Source organism: Mus caroli, chromosome 5 (genome assembly GCF_900094665.2).
Source record: "Mus caroli chromosome 5, CAROLI_EIJ_v1.1, whole genome shotgun sequence".
NCBI classification, from domain to species: Eukaryota; Metazoa; Chordata; class Mammalia; order Rodentia; family Muridae; genus Mus; species Mus caroli.
The window spans coordinates 106,828,249-106,846,057 of record NC_034574.1 but is presented as its reverse complement, the minus strand read 5'-3'; the positions used below and the strand labels follow the sequence as shown (position 1 = coordinate 106,846,057).

The 17,809-nt window shown below is 48.5% G+C and overlaps 1 protein-coding gene across 2 annotated transcripts in view; it reads left to right on the top strand.

Annotated features, from left to right (window-relative positions):
- Coro1c (coronin 1C) overlaps positions 1-17,809 on the top strand; it is a 64,773-nt gene that overhangs the window by 9,778 nt on the left and 37,186 nt on the right. For both annotated transcript variants that reach the window (XM_021162247.2, XM_021162248.2), the window contains one exon: positions 16,011-16,210. In XM_021162247.2, the coding sequence (XP_021017906.1) occupies positions 16,016-16,210 (195 nt within the window). In that variant the 5' untranslated portion in view covers positions 16,011-16,015. The remainder of the gene's footprint in view (positions 1-16,010; positions 16,211-17,809) is intronic.

Below are 17,809 nucleotides of genomic sequence, written 5' to 3'. Positions count from 1 at the left end.
AGCATTTGTTCAACTCCCAGCAGTGTTAAACTGTTAATGGTGGTGGTGGAATTCTGGGTCTTGCTTGCCAAGAGTCCTGTGGAAGAGGAGAGGATCCGTGATCCAGCTCCTAGCTTTGCTCTGCAGAACTTGTATCTGGAGGCCTCCCACCTCTGCCGAGCAGCCCTCGTTGGGAGTGGTGGGAGCCAAGCAGATGGCTCAGGCTATTCTCTTGTGCTTATTGATGATCATTTTCACAGACTAACCAGTGACAGGCTGTGTGTCAGTCCACTCACAGATGCCCTGTGCTGGAGGGTGACCCTAGACTTAGTATCCTCTTGTATATATCTCCTGGATGTTGAGATTATAAATAAGCATTTATGTAGTGCTGAGAATCAAATCCTGGGCTTTGTGCTAGGCAAATGGTCTATCAGTTAATCTCATGCTAACGATTTTTTAAGAAAAATATTTATTGTTTTTTTTTTTTTTTCAGAGACAGGGTTTCTCTGTGTAGTCCTGGCTGTCCTGGAACTCGCTCTATAGACCAGGTTGGCCTTGAACTCAGAGATTGACTTGCTTCTGCCTCCTAAGTGATAGCCATAAATAAATGTTTGTGCCACCACTGTCTGACTGTATTTATTTGTAATTAATTATATGTGTGTGTCAGGTACGTATGAGTGATGAGACCAACAGGCCGGAGGTTTCGAATCCCTGTAGCTGGAGTTAAGACAGGTCCGAGCTGCCTGACGTGGGTGCTGGGAATCAAATTCAGGCCCTCTGCAAGAGTAGTGAGTGCTTTAACAGTTGGGCCGTCTTTCCAGCTCAAAAATTTTGAAAAAGGATTTCCTTGTTGATGAATAGATTCTTTCTGAACTGTATGTATGTGTTCAGGGTAACAGGTTTTAGGAGAACAGTTGAGTAGATGAGGGGTCAGGCTGAGCCCACACAGAGGTGCCCTGCAGCTGGAAGGGAGGAGGCTGTGTGTCCTGCCATCTGTAAGAGAGTGAGTCTGCTGGTGGTCATGACCGTCCTCCTCCCCCCTCTTTTCTCTTCTCCATCTGGGGACCATCGTGGGAAGGCACGGTGGTTTCTGACAACTTTGGGAAGAGGATTAGGGAAGGGTGGCACCTGAGGCTTGCAGTGCCAGAGGCACCCCATTCTCTGCCTGGCTTTCTGCCCCTCTGTAAACTCCTTCTGGTGCTCCCCTGTGGAGGCTCCAGAGCAGCTGTCTCTAAGCTGTCTTTCAGACACTGCTTGCAGAGTGGAGGAAGGAAGGGTCAGGAGTTTGATTTTTTTTCCAGGACAAGTTAGTGGTTTCTGGTTTATAAAGCTTGTTACATTTTAGCTTACCTTGAAAGTGTACAATTTATTAATTTATTAATTTGTTTTTAATTTATTAATTAACTTGTTTATTTTCAAGATAGGGTCTCTCTGCATAGTCTTGACTGTCCTGGAACTACACTGTAGACCAGGCTAGCCTCTGCCTCCCAAGTGCTCAGATTACAGCTGTGCATCACCAGTGCCCAGATTGTTGTCTTGTCAGGATCTCTCTGTGTAGCCCTGGCTGTCCTGTAGGTTGCTATGTAGACCAGGTTGGTCTCAAATCCGCAGAGATCCTTCTGTCTCTGCTTCTGGGGTGCTGGGACTCAAGGCCTTTGGCACGATTTAAAAGCACAGCACAAAGCTTCTGTAAACATCTTGCACGTGTAGTCTTTGGATGTGGATGCACACGAGTAAGCCTGTTGGGAAGCCCTGCTGTGGGATGTCCAGAGCAGGGCAGCGTCTGAGGGTGTGTGGTGGTGCTGGTTTGGACTAAATCAGTAGTGAGTGGGGAAAAATAGTGCAAACATGGGTGGTTTTGTTAACACTGCCAGAGATTGTGCTACTAGAATCTGTTGTCATTCGGTGTGTTTGAGTAGAATGTAAAATCCATACAGTAGCCTAGAATAGCAGCTCATACTTGGAGTATTAGCACCAGGAAGTCAGAGGCAGAGTGATTTTGAGGTCAGTCTGGTTATAGAGTGAGACACTGTCTCAAAACAAAAATACCAACAACGAACAAATAAAACCAAAAAGGATACTTTAGACATGAAGCTACAAAGGCAGAGACCAGTCTGTGGTCTCCACCAGCACTAAGCAGTCACCTTAAGGTAGTAGGAATTAAAAACTAGCGAACTATGAGTTGTTTTCTAGTTGGAGAATGGGAACACTGGTACCATTATAGTCTGTATTTCCTGAAGGTATAGAATGTTCAGGTTTTTTTGTGCCTTTTGTTTCTCAGGATAGCCTGGCTGGCAAGCGCTGATACTCCACCCGTGTTAGCTGAAGAATACCTAATTGCCGGCCACACCTGTACGTAGAGACTCACATCTATTTTCTTTAAGAAACAAAAGCAAGAACAACAACAACAACAAAAATCACCTGTATTAATTTGCGTAGTACTTGGGCCACTGAAGGTTGGAGGTCAGAGGACCACTTGTAGAAGTTGTTTTTCTCCTAACAGTGGGTCTGGGAGGGGGAATTTAGGAACACAGGTTATCAGGCTTATCTATGGGGTCCTAACTCTTACTAAACCATCTTACCAGCACACAGTTTGGGTACTGGACGTTTACTTGGTTAAGTTCTTGAACAAATTCAGAATATTGTCAGCATTGGGGGTTTGTATGTTGTGTAGTGCACATGAGTGTGTGTAGCCATGTGCAGGTATGGAGGCTGGAGCAGTGTTAGGAGTCCTCTTCTGTTGGTCTCTGCATTGCTGGCTTGAGAGGGTCCTCCCTGAACCAGAAGCTGCCATTGCAGCTAGACTTGCTGGCCAGAGATCGCTCAGGACCTGCCTACTGTGCTGGGGCTCCAGCATGTACAGCCACCCCATGGGTGTGCTGGAGATTGGAACAGGTGCTCCATCTTCCTCACACTCACTATGTGGCCTTGGCTGGTCTTGAGGTTGAGCCTTTCTGAGGTCATAGGCTACAGCACCTCACCCAGCTAGCAATTCTTACAGCGTTGTTTCGTAGCTCTGGCCAGTGAGTTTAGCTTTAAACAAGAACTAATCTCACTTCCTGGCTGGCGTTTTCAATCATCTGAAGTCATTGTCCAAGTGGACTCAGGAACAGCCTAGTGTGCATCCAGGTAAGGGTCAGCGTTCCCTGCAGTGCCTCTGCCTTTAATACGAGGGCAGCCAATGTCCTCATTGTGTGCGCACCCTGGAGGAGTAGGGACCAGGAAAGCCCGAGGGGACTTCTAGTCCAGCCCCAGAATTGGGTGAATTGGGTAGGTGCAGGTGAATTGGGTAGGGCGATCGTCACTGCTTCACCTGGTCACCGTCCTGTTCAGAGCTCCTTTGTACACTGTGGTTTGGAAGGTGGGCTTCGGTGTTAGAAATGGCTGCAAAAATGGATGGTTTCATAATTGCGTTTGTATTTGTGGGTGTTTATATGTCATTCTGGCAACTTTAAAAGACGACTATATTTGTATATCTGTAGGTGTTTATTATTTCTTGTCGTTTCTTAGAGATTTCCTACAGACTAAATGCGGTTGCTTATGAGAGTATTCCTGTCACTTGATGCTGTGCTTCCCACTCTTTGTGGCTAGAGAATTTTTCTTTTAGTGTCTGTCTCTGTCTGTCTGACTCTCCCATGTGTGTGTGTGTGTGTGTGTGAATGTGTGTGTATGTCTGGTGTATCTCTCGTTTCTCTTTTCCTCCCTTCCTCTCTCCCTTTCTCCTTCCCTCCCTCTGGGTAGCCCTGGCTGTCCTGGAACTTGTTCTGGTCAGAGCAGAGATCTGCCTGCCTCTGCTTCTTAAATGCTGGGGTTAAAGGTTTGCACCACCATGCCCAGCCTTATTTTTATTTTCAAGTAGTCTCCTCAGTATATTTCCTTTCAGTACACTTTATTTCAGGCAAAGGAGTGTGTGTGTGTGTGTGTGTGTGTGTGTGTGTGTGTGTGTGTGTGTTACAGTTGGTTACTGAAGCTGGGGCTGCCCACATGCTAAGCAGATGTTTCACCTCTAAGCTGTAGCCCAGCCTCAAGTGGCAGATGCAGTCGCCCATCTGAAAAGGTGCTGGTTTTATGCACCTGGCTGTATGAGAAGGGTCTTTGACTGCTGAGGCGGGAGGTCAGCCATCCTTGCCTCTTGCTCTGGGTGGAGTGCACTCTGGGAGTGCGCTGCCTGTGTGGATCAAAAGTGAGCTAGCTCACCGGTAAAGCGCTTGCCATGCAGGCCTGGCCACTGAGGTCAGTCCTCAGAACCCACAAGGTAGGTTGTGGGTTGTCTTTTGACCCCCATATATGTTCAGTAGCACACGTACCTCTGCAGTCACACTAATACTTTTTTTTTCTAATGCTAGAATCAATTTTAATGCCCCTCTTATCAAATGAGGTGTTTGAAATCCAGCTGGTGGTATCCTGTGTCTCCATCCCTTTTTCCTGATTCAACTGGGACCGGCACTTCTGGCTCAGACAGTGCATCCTCTAGAGCTTTCAGAAGCTCCTGCCTGCATGTCCAGTCTCCAGCTGTATTCAAGGGAACTTTTTTTTTTTTTTTTTTTTTTTTTTTTTGGTTTTTCAAGATGGGGTTTCTCTATGTAGCCCTGGCTGTTCTGGAACTCACTTTGTAGACCAGGCTGGCCTCGAACTCAGAAATCCGCCTGCCTCTGCCTCCCGAGTGCTGGGATTAAAGGCGTGCGCCACCACGCCCGGCTTCAAGGGAACTTTTAAAATGCTAAAGTGATTGTGCCAGACACTGGGCTCCTCAACAGTAGTGTGTGTGTGTGTGTGTGTGTATGTGTGTGTGTGTGTGAGAGAGAGAGAGAGAGAGAGAGAGAGGAATTAGTGCATGTGCCTCCCAACCTTTTGCAGTACACAAGGTGAAATCCCTAACTTGGCCTAGAGCCTCGGGTGAACCGACATGCTGCTGTCCTGCCCCACTTTCCCCTCATTTGCTCTGGGCTCCGCCTTCAGGCTTTCTGAAGCCATCCTTGATGTAATGCCCCACCCTACTACCCTCCTCCTGTCCAGTTCATGTCTACCATGGCGTTAGCTTCTGGGACAGCAGGTGCTTGTCAGTCTCCTGCGGTGTCCAGTGTGGCACGTGACTGAGGCCTAAGTCGTTGAAGAAATGAACTAGAAGGATAAGGACCCTCACATTTGAGTGTGCATGTGTGTGACCCTGTAGATGCTGGAAATGAATGTGTTCTCCGTGACCCACGCGTGTTTTCCTAGGTGTGAACTGATGGACAGAGTGTGTACACTTAGGCTTTGCATGATGAGAAAGAAACAGTTCATTCGCTTTTATTATAAACAGTTTTCCAGTTTATAGCGGAAGAAACAATAACCAGAGGACCAGAATAACTTAGGCAGGTAGGTGGCAGTCAAGGATGACCTTGTCAGTTACCAGAGCCACAGTGTCTTGCAGTCCCCTGCAGCGTCCTGTGACTCCTCATCATACATCCCCGCTTGCACAGGGGAAAGACACCAGGCGTGTTCAGCTGAAGTTGTCTGTGTCTTTAAGAAGTCAGTATCTGACTGCATTGACAGGCTGCCTCACACTCCTAGCCTTCCTGCCTCAGCATCCTGGGTCACACCTGGCTTCGTTGTGTGTTCTGATGCTGCTAGTTGTATCTGTGGCTGATCCTAACAACATTCTTTTTTTTTTTTTTTTTGGTTTTTCAAGATGGGGTTTCTCTATGTAGCCCTGGCTGTTCTGGAACTCACTCTGTAGACCAGGCTGGCCTCGAACTCAGAAATCTGCCTGCCTCTGCCTCCCGAGTGCTGGGATTAAAAGTGTGCGCCACCACTGCCCAGCTCCTAACAACATTCTTTATAAACGTGCCTTCTTATTTTATCCTATTATTCAGATCAGGGAATCTAGTCATTTCATTTATGAAACAATAAAATTTCCAAAGAATTATTAAAATTTTATTGCGAGAGAAACTTCATTGACTAAGTAATGAAGAACAGACTGAGCAAGTTTGGACACTCATATTCAGCCTTTTTTCCCTTCCCTGTTGTTGATAAGGAAAGTAGGTCATCAGTGTAGCAGGACTGTTCCGAAACACTCTGGGCTGTTCATATCCGCAGAAGTTCTGCACTCAGCCTGAGGACTCTTGGGATCAATTTGGTTCTTCACAGAGGCCTCTGGGAGATGCCTGCAGCCATGGATGGTTTCTGGGCTGCCACCGTGTGTTCTCTGGGGCAGGGAGAGGCTGAGCTGTCTTCAGATGCAGGCCAAGGGGGTAGAGGCAGTTATTATCATAAAGATACTGGTGATAAGCAGAGATTAGGAGAGGGGAGGGGTTGTGAACACACATCTTTGCATGTTAGCTCTGTAGTAAGAACACGCACCGTGAGAGACACTGGAGAACTAGGGCTGTTTCCTAGTGTCCTGCGTTAATAATTACAGACCCTCTGTGTGCCCCGGCTTAGGTGACTTACCTTGTCTGTAATGCCCCTTGGGTCTTCAGAGGGTCTCCGGATGCAGGTGTGAGATGAGTTCTTGGTCTTCAGGGCTGCTTCCTGGGCATCTCACCCAGGTTCAGTTCCTGCCACAGTGAAAGGCAGGCATTTGCATGACGTTGTCGTTTTCTCAGATTGCTCAGTAAGTGCTCTTGTCTCACCTCAGGTAGTCTCCAGCTTTTTTTTTTTTTTTTTTTTTTTCTTTCTAAAATGAGTACAAGTTGTAAAATATGAAGGGTCTAGGAAGCTTCGGAATGTGTAGAGAACTGTTAGCACAATGTAGTCTTTAGGAATTGCATTTTTGGTGGATGCGTGTGCACACATACGTCTGTGTACATGCCTGTGTATGCACGTGTGCATGTGTGTGTGACTATTTCTAGTGTGTTAGGATCTCAGACAGAGCTTTTAAAATCAGAAGAGAGGATTTACTCCTGTGGGTGAGACTAATGCTTTCTTTGCTTCATCTCAGTACAGGTTATCTAGACTGCATTCTGAATTTTGGCTTTTCCGTTTGTTCTCAATGCTCATAAAGTGTTGGCTCAGTGTCGTTTCGTATTTAAAGATCACTGAGCCAGCAAGTGGGACTGTGCCCGTCGAGGCAGCACCCCACTGTAGGGCTCTGATGAGTGTTGTCCACTGACTGAGAAGCAGAGGGGACGTGTGATGTGGACGTTAGTGCTGAGGACTTAGTGCTGAGAAAGCAGGAGAGCCGACTGGCCATGCTCTGTGGCTCCGGGTCACTGTGACTCTCAGTATTTCGTTCTCTCTGAGCCAGTTGTGTGATGTCGCTGAGAGCGCTGGAAAATGCAGATCCGGGAAGCAAGCGCTTTGCGATTCCCCTTCAGACTTCCTGTGGCCCAGGCTGGCCCCGCAGCCACCGGTTAAGTCTATTTTCTTGTCTTTGTTTCTAGAAACATTTTAGAGCCAGATTGTTTTGGGCTGTGTAATTGAAACCTGCGTCTGCCCAGACTGTCGGTCTGTCCCTGGCTGGAAAGAAGTTACTTGACGGCTTTCATGGGTTTGACTGTCCTTAGCATTCTCTGTCATGATATGCTGAACACACAGAAGCTTACCCTGTGCTTGCTGCATCTGTGTAGGGAGCCAGCAGTCTCCAGCAGGACTGCCTTTAGCAAGTCCAGCAAGCATAGAGCACAGAGCTTCCTCCTACCACTCCCCAGAGCCTCGGCTTAGCTGAGCTGCCTGTGTGTAACTTGCTGTGCAGGTGGTCCTCCTTCTGAAAGTTTTTATTAGTGAGTACGGACGGGATGCTCTGCAGTTAAGAGCACTTGTTGCTCTGGCTGAGGACTTGGGTTTGATTCCCGGCGCCCACATACTGGCTTGCAACCATCTGTAGCTACAGCTCCAGGGGATCTCGCATCCTCTTCTGATCTCAGGCACCAGGCATACATGAGGTACACAGACAAACATGCAGACAAACAACCATACACATAAACCATAAAAAAGAATATATATTAAGTTAGGCAAGTCTTGTTTTTTGAACTATGCCTCACTATGTGTGGCCTTGATTGGCTTGGAACTACTTTTGTAGATCAGGCTGAATCATGAACTCACATAGAAACCACCTGTCTCTATCCCCAGAGTGCTGGGATTAAAGGTGTGAGCTACTACACACAGCCTTTTTTTTTTTTTTTTTCCTTTAAATGTCTCCTGTGACTGTTAGTGTTGAATGCAGTGAAAATGTGTGATTTATAAAGCTTCTTTGAGAATCATTGATAGACAAATTAAAGGCCAGCCACCTCCTACCCAGAAGTGATGAGTACCGGACTCAGTGTTTCATCAGGAATCTCATGCTTCTACTGTGATCGTCTTCTCTTGTGAATCTGTCCCGCGTGGGTCGACAGGCTCACTACATTTCTTCTTAAAAGAGACTCCAGAGTTTAAGACATTTGCCTCAGCTGTACTGGGTTTTTTTTTTTTTTTTTTCTTTTGTTTTGTGTTGTGTTGCTCTTGTTTTTGTTTTTTGTAGTTTATTTTTTTTTTTTACTGTTTATTTATATGTTTGACCTATACACATGTCTTTGTACCACCGTGTGCCGATGGCGTTGGGTCCCATGGAACTGGAATTACAGGCAATTGGGAGCCATCATGTGGGTTCCAGGAGTCAAACCCAAGTCCTCTGGGAGAGCAGCCAGTGCTCTTAACTGCTGAGCCACCTCTTAGCTCCCTACTGTCCTTTTAATATAACACATCCAGTCTGCTTTGAAAAGTGCCTGTCACGGAAACAGCAGCTTCTTGGGGGCCTGGCCCGTCCCTCACAGAGTCTTTGGAGCCTTTCTGAGGTTGCTGCTAGCTGGGGGGATGTTGGAAGTCTTCTGTGCATTCCTCACTGATGCCCTGGAATGGCGTCTGCGGAGCCGCTGGCAGGATTCTGCTGATGGGAGCTTTCCTGTGTTTCCCTCAGGATGTGTTTCCTCTCACACACGCCAGAGAAACACATCTGTGTGACTCTGTAGACAGACAGTGCCTCAGTCAACAGGAAAACGCTGGGGTGGTGGGCCTTTTCTTAAAATGAGACTGGAGGAGACAGGTGGAGGAACATTTACTCAGGTGCTTCAGGGACAGTTTATTCTCTGCCACTGCAGGGTCGCTTCTGTCTTCCCTTCTCAAACGTCACCGTTCTCCCTGTGCAGCAACCGCAGAACCCTCTTGCGGGCTTGCAGAGCCATTGCCAGAGAGACAGCCCGAAGCCGTGGGGGTCCCTGCTGTTTGGTCATGCTCCTTCCTTAGGATGCTTCCCGCAACACAAGCAAATCTGTATACCTCATGTTAGGTATAATGAACACAACTTTTCAGAGTTTAGGCTTCCTTTATTTGGAGTCAAAGCTGAGGTATATACCACCTGCCTACCAACACATTGTGAGCCTAGTGGCAAGGTCTAAAGTCCCAGCCCTTGGGATGCAGAAGCAGGAAGGCTGCAAGTGTGAGTCCTAGCCTGGGCTACACAGAGAGACCCTGTCTAAGAAACAGAAGAAAAGCCCGGATTACCGGGTAATCAGTTCTCTTGGTTTCAGCTATACCTAGAAACCAGGGCAGAGAGACAAATGGCCATGTTTCTGAGATTGACACCGGCCCTAGAGAGGACATTTAACGTGGGCCTGGGGCTCAAGCTTCCTCTCTACTGGGCTGGCTCTTCAGGTGTAATAGGCAGGGTCACTGTTGGCTGTGAAGAAATGTGGTGATCAAAGCAACTGGGGAGGAAAGGGATTCTTTGCTTTTGAACTTCCACATCACAGTTCATCATTGAAGTCAGGACAGGAACTCAAGCAGGGCAGGAACCTGGAGGCGGGAGCTGATGCAGAGGCCATGGAGGGGTGCTGCTTACTGGCTTGCTCCTTCCTTATGGCTTGCTCAGTCTGCTTTCTTATAGAACCCAGAACCACCTGCCCAGGGATTGCCCCTCCCACAATGGCTGGGCCCTCCCCCATTGATCACTAAGAAAATGTTCTTGCATACAGCCCTGTCCTCTGGAAGCCATTTTCTCAATTGAGGTTCCTTCCTCTCAAATATCCATAATTAACATAAAACTTGCAGCTATGTCAGGTAACCCAAGCTAACATCAAGTTTGCTTTGTGACCAAGGATAGCCTAATCTTGCCTTTGCCTTTCAAGTGCTAGATTACAGGTGAGTGATATCATATTTGGCTTTTGTACTTTTGTATTTTGTTGTTCTTCCTCTTTCAGTGCAGTCATATCTGTGCATAAGTCCAGGGTCTTACCATAGAATCTTGGGTGGTCTGGAAGTTACCATGTAGACCAGGCATCCCTTGAACTCAGAAATCCACCTGCCTCTGCCTCTGAAGTTCTGGGACTAAAGGTGTACACGAGCTAGATTTTGTGGGAATTAAAAGACATATTTATGGGCTGGTGAGATGGCTCAGCAGTTAAGAGCACCTACTGTTCTTCCAGAGGTCCTGAGTTCAAATCCCAGCAACTACATGGTGGCTCACAACCATCTGTAATGAGATCTAATGCCCTCTTCTGGTGTGTCTGAAGACAACTACAGTGTACTTATATATAATAAATAAATCTTTTTTTAAAAAAAGACATATTTACACTTTCTCCTACTTACTGGGATCTGTTGTGAAATCTTTTGAGCGTTTCCTTAATTTGCTCAATGGCTCAACTACACCATCCTTTTAAATAGTTTTGTGTATATATGTGTGTGCATGTGAGTGTGCAGGTACATGTGTGTTTTCAGGGAGGCCATTCTTGGGTGTTTTCCTTGCCTTGTTTTTTCTTCCTTTTTTGACAGTCCCCCAGAACTGGCTCTGGCCAGCATGGATCCCTGGCACGGGGTCACAAGCCTGCGTTATCCCAGCTCTTATGCAGCAGTTCTGGGGACAGAGTCGGCCCCGCTCCTTATGTGCCAAGTGCTCTCCTGGCCGAGCTCTGCCTTGTTGGCCTATCTATCGTTTTGTTGATCTTTGGAGTCTTGCTCCCGATTCCAGGCTGATCTTCAATTCCGGCCTCCGTCTCCGTCATGCCTGGCTCACAGCCCTCTACGTCTGAGACGTTCTCAACATCTGTGAAGAAAAGGTCACGTGCAGGGGGAGTGCTCACAACCTGACCTCATGAGCAGCTTCTCTCTGGCAGGGCGTTTAGAATTGTATCTGGATCTCCTTGTCCAGGACTGCTTCATTAATTCTTTCTCATACAGTTGGGAATTGGCTTCCCTTACAAAATATTTTAGTTTTAAAATTTGTTGTCTGATCACTTAGACGAGAGAACTTTAAAAAAAATCTAAGTTTGATAAGACATTTAAATTTTTTTTTTAGTTTGTTTTTGACATCTTAGTTTTCCAGCTGAAGTTTTGAATGCCAGATGTCAACACTGGTGGCTCTTACAGAGAGTTCTAGTCTTTGGAATCGTTTTCAGATTTTTCTTTGTTTGGAAAGGGTATTAGTGCTGCTGAGGTGGGAGAACACAGAGTTTTGTAGAGTTCTCGGTTTACCACTGTATGAAGTTATCCTCATGTGCCCTTGTCAGTAGGGCATTGGTTGGATTTTCCCTTTGGGTAGGGAAACTTAATGGGCTCGTAAGTAACAGTTGCTAGTGTCTAAAAACCAGTGAGGACTAGAGTCTGTGCGGGACTCTGTACAGATTAAAAACAAACACCTTTGTACGTGCTTAAGATAGAGAAAACCAAAAGAAAACTAATACATGTGCAGCCATTACCACAGAGACTTGGGAACAGTTTCATGACCCCTAAGAGAAGCCTGTGGTGTTGGAGAGAGATGGCTCAGTAGTTAAGCACACTGTCTGCTCCTGTAGTGGACCCGGGTTCTATTCCCAGCTCCCACATGGAGGTTCACAACCACCCGTAACTCCATTTCCAAGGGATCTGATGCCCTCTTTTTGGCCTCTGCAGGCATCGTATGTGCCTGATACGCACGTGTGTGAGCACGCACACACACACACACACAAGTCTTGTTTGCCTATTTTTGAGACAGGGTCACTCTCCGTGTTGTTGGTTGTCCTGGACCTTGATAATAAGCTAGTCTGGCCTCTGCTTCCCAAGTTCTGGGATTAAAGCGTTTGCCACAGTGCTTGGGCAAGTGAGTCCTAAGAAACAGCCTCCTGCCCTCTGTCTTTAGCTCTTAACCCACAGCCCCCAAACTGTTCTCTGTATTTGCCTAGTGTAGGCTTAACACAAACAGCTAGGCTCTGTAGGTCTTTGTACCGCCTCTCGGCACTGTGATGTTGCCAGGGTCTCTCCGGGCCATAGGGTGTGCTGGTGCATCAGTGCTGAGCAGCGGTCTCTGTGGCAATAGCAGTTTATCTAATAGACCAGCGAATAGCAGCACTCAGGGTTCTCCCTTTGCTGTGGGGGTGGGAGTGGAGTTGGGGGAGGGGGAGGTCATGTATTCGTTTTCAGTTCTCTCAAGAGCCAGGTCAGGTGGAAATCTGTTAGAGCACAAGGCACCGATAGGCCCTTCCAAAGCTCAGCCCACCTGACGCCCTAGAGATCCAGAGCTGCCCATACTACATCAGCGATTCTCTGGCTGCCGGGTTTCATGCTGGGGTAAAGGACCCATTCATGGAGGGGTTGGCTGTCACTTCATAAGTGACAGACCTGTGTGCGTTGGACAGATGCATGTCCCTTTGAGCCTTCAGCCCATTGGGGGAATGGTGCTGGTTATATACCCAGGGTCTCACATACAGTAGGCAAAAGCAAGATTGCCTGTAGCCGAGGCTGACTTTGAATACCTCATCTTCCTGCCTCTACCATGCCTGGCAAGTCTACCTTGAGGATTTTAAATTGTCCTCCCTATCCTGTCTCCTTTTCAATAAGTTCTTTATATATTTTAGGTATCAGTGAATGCCTTATTAGATTTAGGGTTTGCAGTAAATGTCGGTGTATATTTTTACTTACTTTAGTTAGTGTGTGTTGTTGTGACGTGTGTGCCATGGTGTACGTGTGGAGGTCAGAGGCTGACTTGGAGAGGTCAGTTCTCTGTCTGGTTGAGCCCTGTCAGCTACGTTGCTTGCACAGTGTCAGACGTGAGCTGCTTTTGCCGTCCAGGGCCAGGAAGATTTGCTGCTGTGTCTCCTCCTGGGGGCTTTGTGGGCTCAGGTCCTGTGTCCAGGCTCCAGACCCATTCCATCACCAGCATCTTTCTGTTTGCTTGCTCTCAGGGCTGGCCTGCTGGGTCAGCGCCCTTTGTTGACACTCCATGCCCCGTGAGTGGTTCCATTTCGTGTTGAAAGTCAGTTGACTAGAGAAAGTATGGCTTTACCTCGGGGCTGAAGTGCTTTTTTAAAAATGTGATTATTGTTATTATTGTTGTTGTTGTATGTTTATGTGTGTACACTGTGTATGTGTGGGTACCTATATGTCTGTATACTGTGTGTGTATATGTGGGGGCATGTGTATGAATGTGTGTGTGGTAACATGTACAGAGATGAGAGGACAACACCGTGGATGTGGTTTTCTGTTGCCATTTTCACATGTGTTTGGGGACCACACTCAGGTCACCAGGCTGTGCAGCAGGTGTCCTTTCCCTCTGAGCCCCTTTGGCCCTGGATTTTGAGTTCTGTTGCATTGATTCATGTCTCACACTGTCGTGATAACAGTTTCCACTTTTCTGCTTTATAAAATGTGCATGTGTATCTGTTTATGTGTGTGCACACTCTTTCCTGCATGTGTATCTGTTTATGTGTGTGTGCACGCTCTCTTTCCTGCTTCTGCTAGGGATTTACAACTCGCCTCTGTCCTTGTGAGCTCCACCCAAGATGCTCGGTGAGTGTAGGGCACGTCCACAGTGGTCACTCCGTGACACCAGTCACTCGGTGATACTCACTTTTTCTCTTCTGAGCTTAGTCATTGGGTTTGCTCTCTGGTGGGCTCCCTTCCTGTCCTTATACATGGTGTGTATGCCTGTGCATCCCCCTCTATGTGTGCATCCCCCTGTGTGTGTGTGTGTGTGTGTGTGTGTGTGTGTGTGTGTGTGTGAGAGAGAGAGAGAGAGAGAGAGAGAGAGAGAGAGCGCAAGACAGACCTGTAGACCTGTTTGGTTTTGTTTTTTGTTTTTGCGTATTTTTCATTTGAGTTGTTTTTGTTTTTGTTTTTGTTTTTGTTTTTGTTTTTGTTTTTGTTTTTGAGACAGGGTTTCTCCGTATAGCTTTGCCTACTTGTTCAGTAGACCAGGCTGGTCTTGAACTCAGAGATCTGCCTGCTTCTGCATCCCAAGTGCCTGGGATTAAAGACATGTGCCACTATACCCGGCTAACTGAAATTGTTTTGTGCTTATGTGTGTGTGTGGGTGGGTATGGGCGTGAATGCAGGTATGTGTGGAAGCAGGAAGGTATCAGATCCCCTGGGGCAGGAGCTACAGGCAGTTGTGAGCAGCTGCGTGTACCAAATGTGGGGCTCTGAGGGAGCAGTAAACTAACTGCTGACTGAGCCTTACCTCTTGAAACGCTTGCTGGGATGTGCTGGTGGGGCCTCTAGCCTTTGTAGAATGTGACTTGTAGAATGGCTGAGAAGGTGGTGGCTTTGGAGAGCGGCCAGTATGGAGGTGTGTTCCCTGAGTCTTTGCCATAGTAGAAGCTGTGTCTGACTCACTGCTGAAGGAAGAACTCATACTGTTCCACAGTGAATGCTGTTGGCTGAGTGTAAGCCCTTAGCATCTTGTACCAAGCATTCAAAGTGTACAGTCCCAGGAGTCAGCAGGGAAGGGCAGACAGCAGCTGGGTTACAGAATGCAGGGTGTAGGGTCGTGCCACTGGGCTTCCAGCTCTGCCCAGCTACATGTTCCAGCAGTGCAGAGAGGACACTGCTACACAAGCCTTGCAAAGGTGGACAGAGGCTCTGGCATAAACTTTGTCTGTGTCTAGCAGTGGGAGGGATGTAGTCGGTGAGAAATAGCATTGCCCACTTCAGGTCCCACATGGCACAGACAGACAGCTGTTGGCCTCTTCTGTTCACAGCGGTCTGGTTTTCTGTGAATTTGTCAGGGTTTGGCTGTGTGCCGGCTCCACTTAGCTTTCTTTATCCGAGTTCCATTTGTCTTTTTGAACAGAATGCTGTACAGCAGCAGACGGGAAAATTACATCAAGTGCTGGCTAGAAACCTGAGGTGTGGGGCCTGGGGCCTGAAAGAAGCACAAAGCTTCCCGTGTTCATGCCCATCTGGCTACCCAGAGAGGTCCCAGGGCCCCAGTTAGCTGTCACCCACAATCCCCATGCCCAGCTTCCTCTGCAAGCAGTTGAGTGGCTTGACCCTGAGCCTCCATCCTGGTCTCTTTTCTCCTCCACACTAGCCATGTTCCCTCCCTTCTGTCCAGCTGCCTCTGCCATGCAGTTCAGGCTTTGGCTGCCTTGGCTTGTAGCCCAGTGTAGAGCTCTTCACGTTGGCTAGAATGGAGCTGGCAGACTCCCTGTCCCTGAGGCCTTCATCAGCCACTTCCCGTTTAATTACAGCTCCTTGTTCTAAGACCCGGCTCTTGACTTCTGTGGCAGCCTCAGGTCAGATTTCCTCACTGGCCCCTGGCAGCCAGCAGGCGGTCTAGGTAGTTCTGTGGGCAGCACAGGGGGCCAGGGCAGCAGCCTCTCGACTCCTGAGTCTGCATAGCTGGTTGTGTGGAGTGACTCAGGAGCCAGCACAGTGCTCAGAAGAGGGATGCTGGTGTCGGGGTGAGGGAGGGTGTTTAAGAACTGGAAACCGACCCTGGCAGGCTGAGGAAAAAGCCACCAAATCACGTCTTGTTTGAGGATTTCCTTCAGCTTCCCACCCACAAGGTTCTTTCGCTTAGGTGTTTTCCTATCTCCAAAGTAGGAAGGGTGGAATGTGTTTTCCCACCCACCCCGAAAGGTGGATTTGCCTTCAGGTCCTGCCTTGATCCTTCTCTTGAAGTGAGCACTCTCTTCTGCCTCTGGATGCTGTGAGCTTTGCCACCTGTTTTGCCGTGCTCTCCCGCTCCTTCTGCACAGGATCTGGGATTTGCACCTTCCAGGAGCGCAGGCCGTGCCAAGGCGCTGTTTCCAGCTTGCCTGGTGTGGAAGCGCAGCTTTGGCGCACGCAGCTCTCACACACTTCTCGTTGCTCTCTTTTCATAGACACGATGCGGCGAGTGGTGCGGCAGAGCAAGTTCCGGCACGTCTTTGGACAGGCGGTGAAGAATGACCAGTGCTATGACGACATCCGCGTCTCCCGAGTCACCTGGGACAGTTCCTTTTGTGCTGTCAACCCCAGATTCGTGGCCATCATCATTGAAGCGAGTGGGGGAGGGGCCTTCCTGGTGCTCCCGCTGCACAAGGTGAGTGAGAGAGCAACATCCCCTTCTGGAGCTGGAGATACAAGGAACTCAGGTCCTCGGCAAGGGCTCTGACCACTGAGCCATCTCTTCAGCCTGTGGTCTTTCGGGTTTTGAGTTGTAAATTGACCACAAGCTCAAAAAAATGTCCCGAGGGATGGGTTTTAGCTCTGTGGCTTCGCTGTCCTGTTGCTTAGGTGTATATGACCCTGGTCCCAGCCCTGCTGCCAGAGTAGCGGGTGCTGGAGGTGTCTACACAGACAGACCCAACACAAGATTCACGGTTTATCCCAAGTCTCGGTAGTAAGCTACAGCCTAGGATTTACACTGTTTGACAGTGGTAGAAATGAAAGGTCCCGCCTGGCTGGCCGTGTGTGCACTCCTCCTCAGGGGTGCACTGCTCCTTTCCTGACTTACCTTTCCTGAGCCGCCCCAGCTGGGTGTAAGATGGAGCATTTGTACGCCTGTTCTCCTTAGCTTGTGGGAGGAAAAGTCCTGAGCTCCAGAGCTAAGGGTGTAGCGCCACGACATGACGTGGAAGTGCAGGTGTTGAGTACAGCCAGCCGTCACCATGTGCTGAAAATCTACAGGCAGCAATGGGAAACTAGGGCACGCCTCACTGAGGATCGTGGGTTCTGGAAGTCGGCGTCCACCTCAAGAGCATAGCTTGACATCACGTGGGGAAGCTTCCGGTTCCTGTACTCTCAGATGTCCGGGACTAGCTTGTTCTGGTTAGCACCTGTGCTTGGCTTCGATAGAGGAATTGGGTCTCCTGGAGCTACAGATAGTTGTGAGCCCCCTGCTATGGGTGCAGGGACTAGAACTTACGTCATCTGGACATGCCCTTAGCCACTGGGCCGTCTCCAGCATGTGTAGTCCTTTATTAGTAGTGGGGAGCGCTCGGGAACTTGACTTTTTGTTGCTACGGCTCAGGCCAGCCAGCTGAGAGGACAGCCACGGCCTGTCAGCCAGGTCAGGAACTCACGGTCTGCCTGGAGTTAAAGCATTTTTCTTTTTATAAACTGAGGAACGAATTCAAGACATTCTTTTCTTCAAAGAAATGGAACAAGCCAATTAAGAAGCCCAAAATAAACTCTGAATGGCTAATCTTGCACAGGGTTCAGACAGTTCCTCCAGCTTCCACATCCACAAAAGGCTCCCTGAGCCCGCCTGTGCTTCTGCAGACCACGGGAGACTCTGACCCTCATGGCGCTTGCAGGAGACCTGTTTGGCGATGTGGTTCTTACTTAGGTTAAGTGGCCTGCATTAGTCAGTATCACTCCATCTCTATTGGAATGAGATTGCCTGCTCGTCCTTGACTGCGGAGAGAGCTTAGTGGGTAGAGTTAGCGTGAGGACCTGACTTCGGATCGTCAACATCCTCTGACAGGCCAGGCTCAGTGATGCTTGTCTGTAACCCCATCACTAGGGGTCAGAGTCAGGAGGAGCCTAGGGGCTCTCTGGCTGCCAATCTATCCAGCTGGTGAGCTTCAGGTTCATTGGGAGACAGTCTCAAAACGGGCATGGGGGAGGCAAGAGAAGATACCTCCACATGTATACACACATATCCCTCCAGCCCCTCGCCGGTTGCTATGCCTCAGTC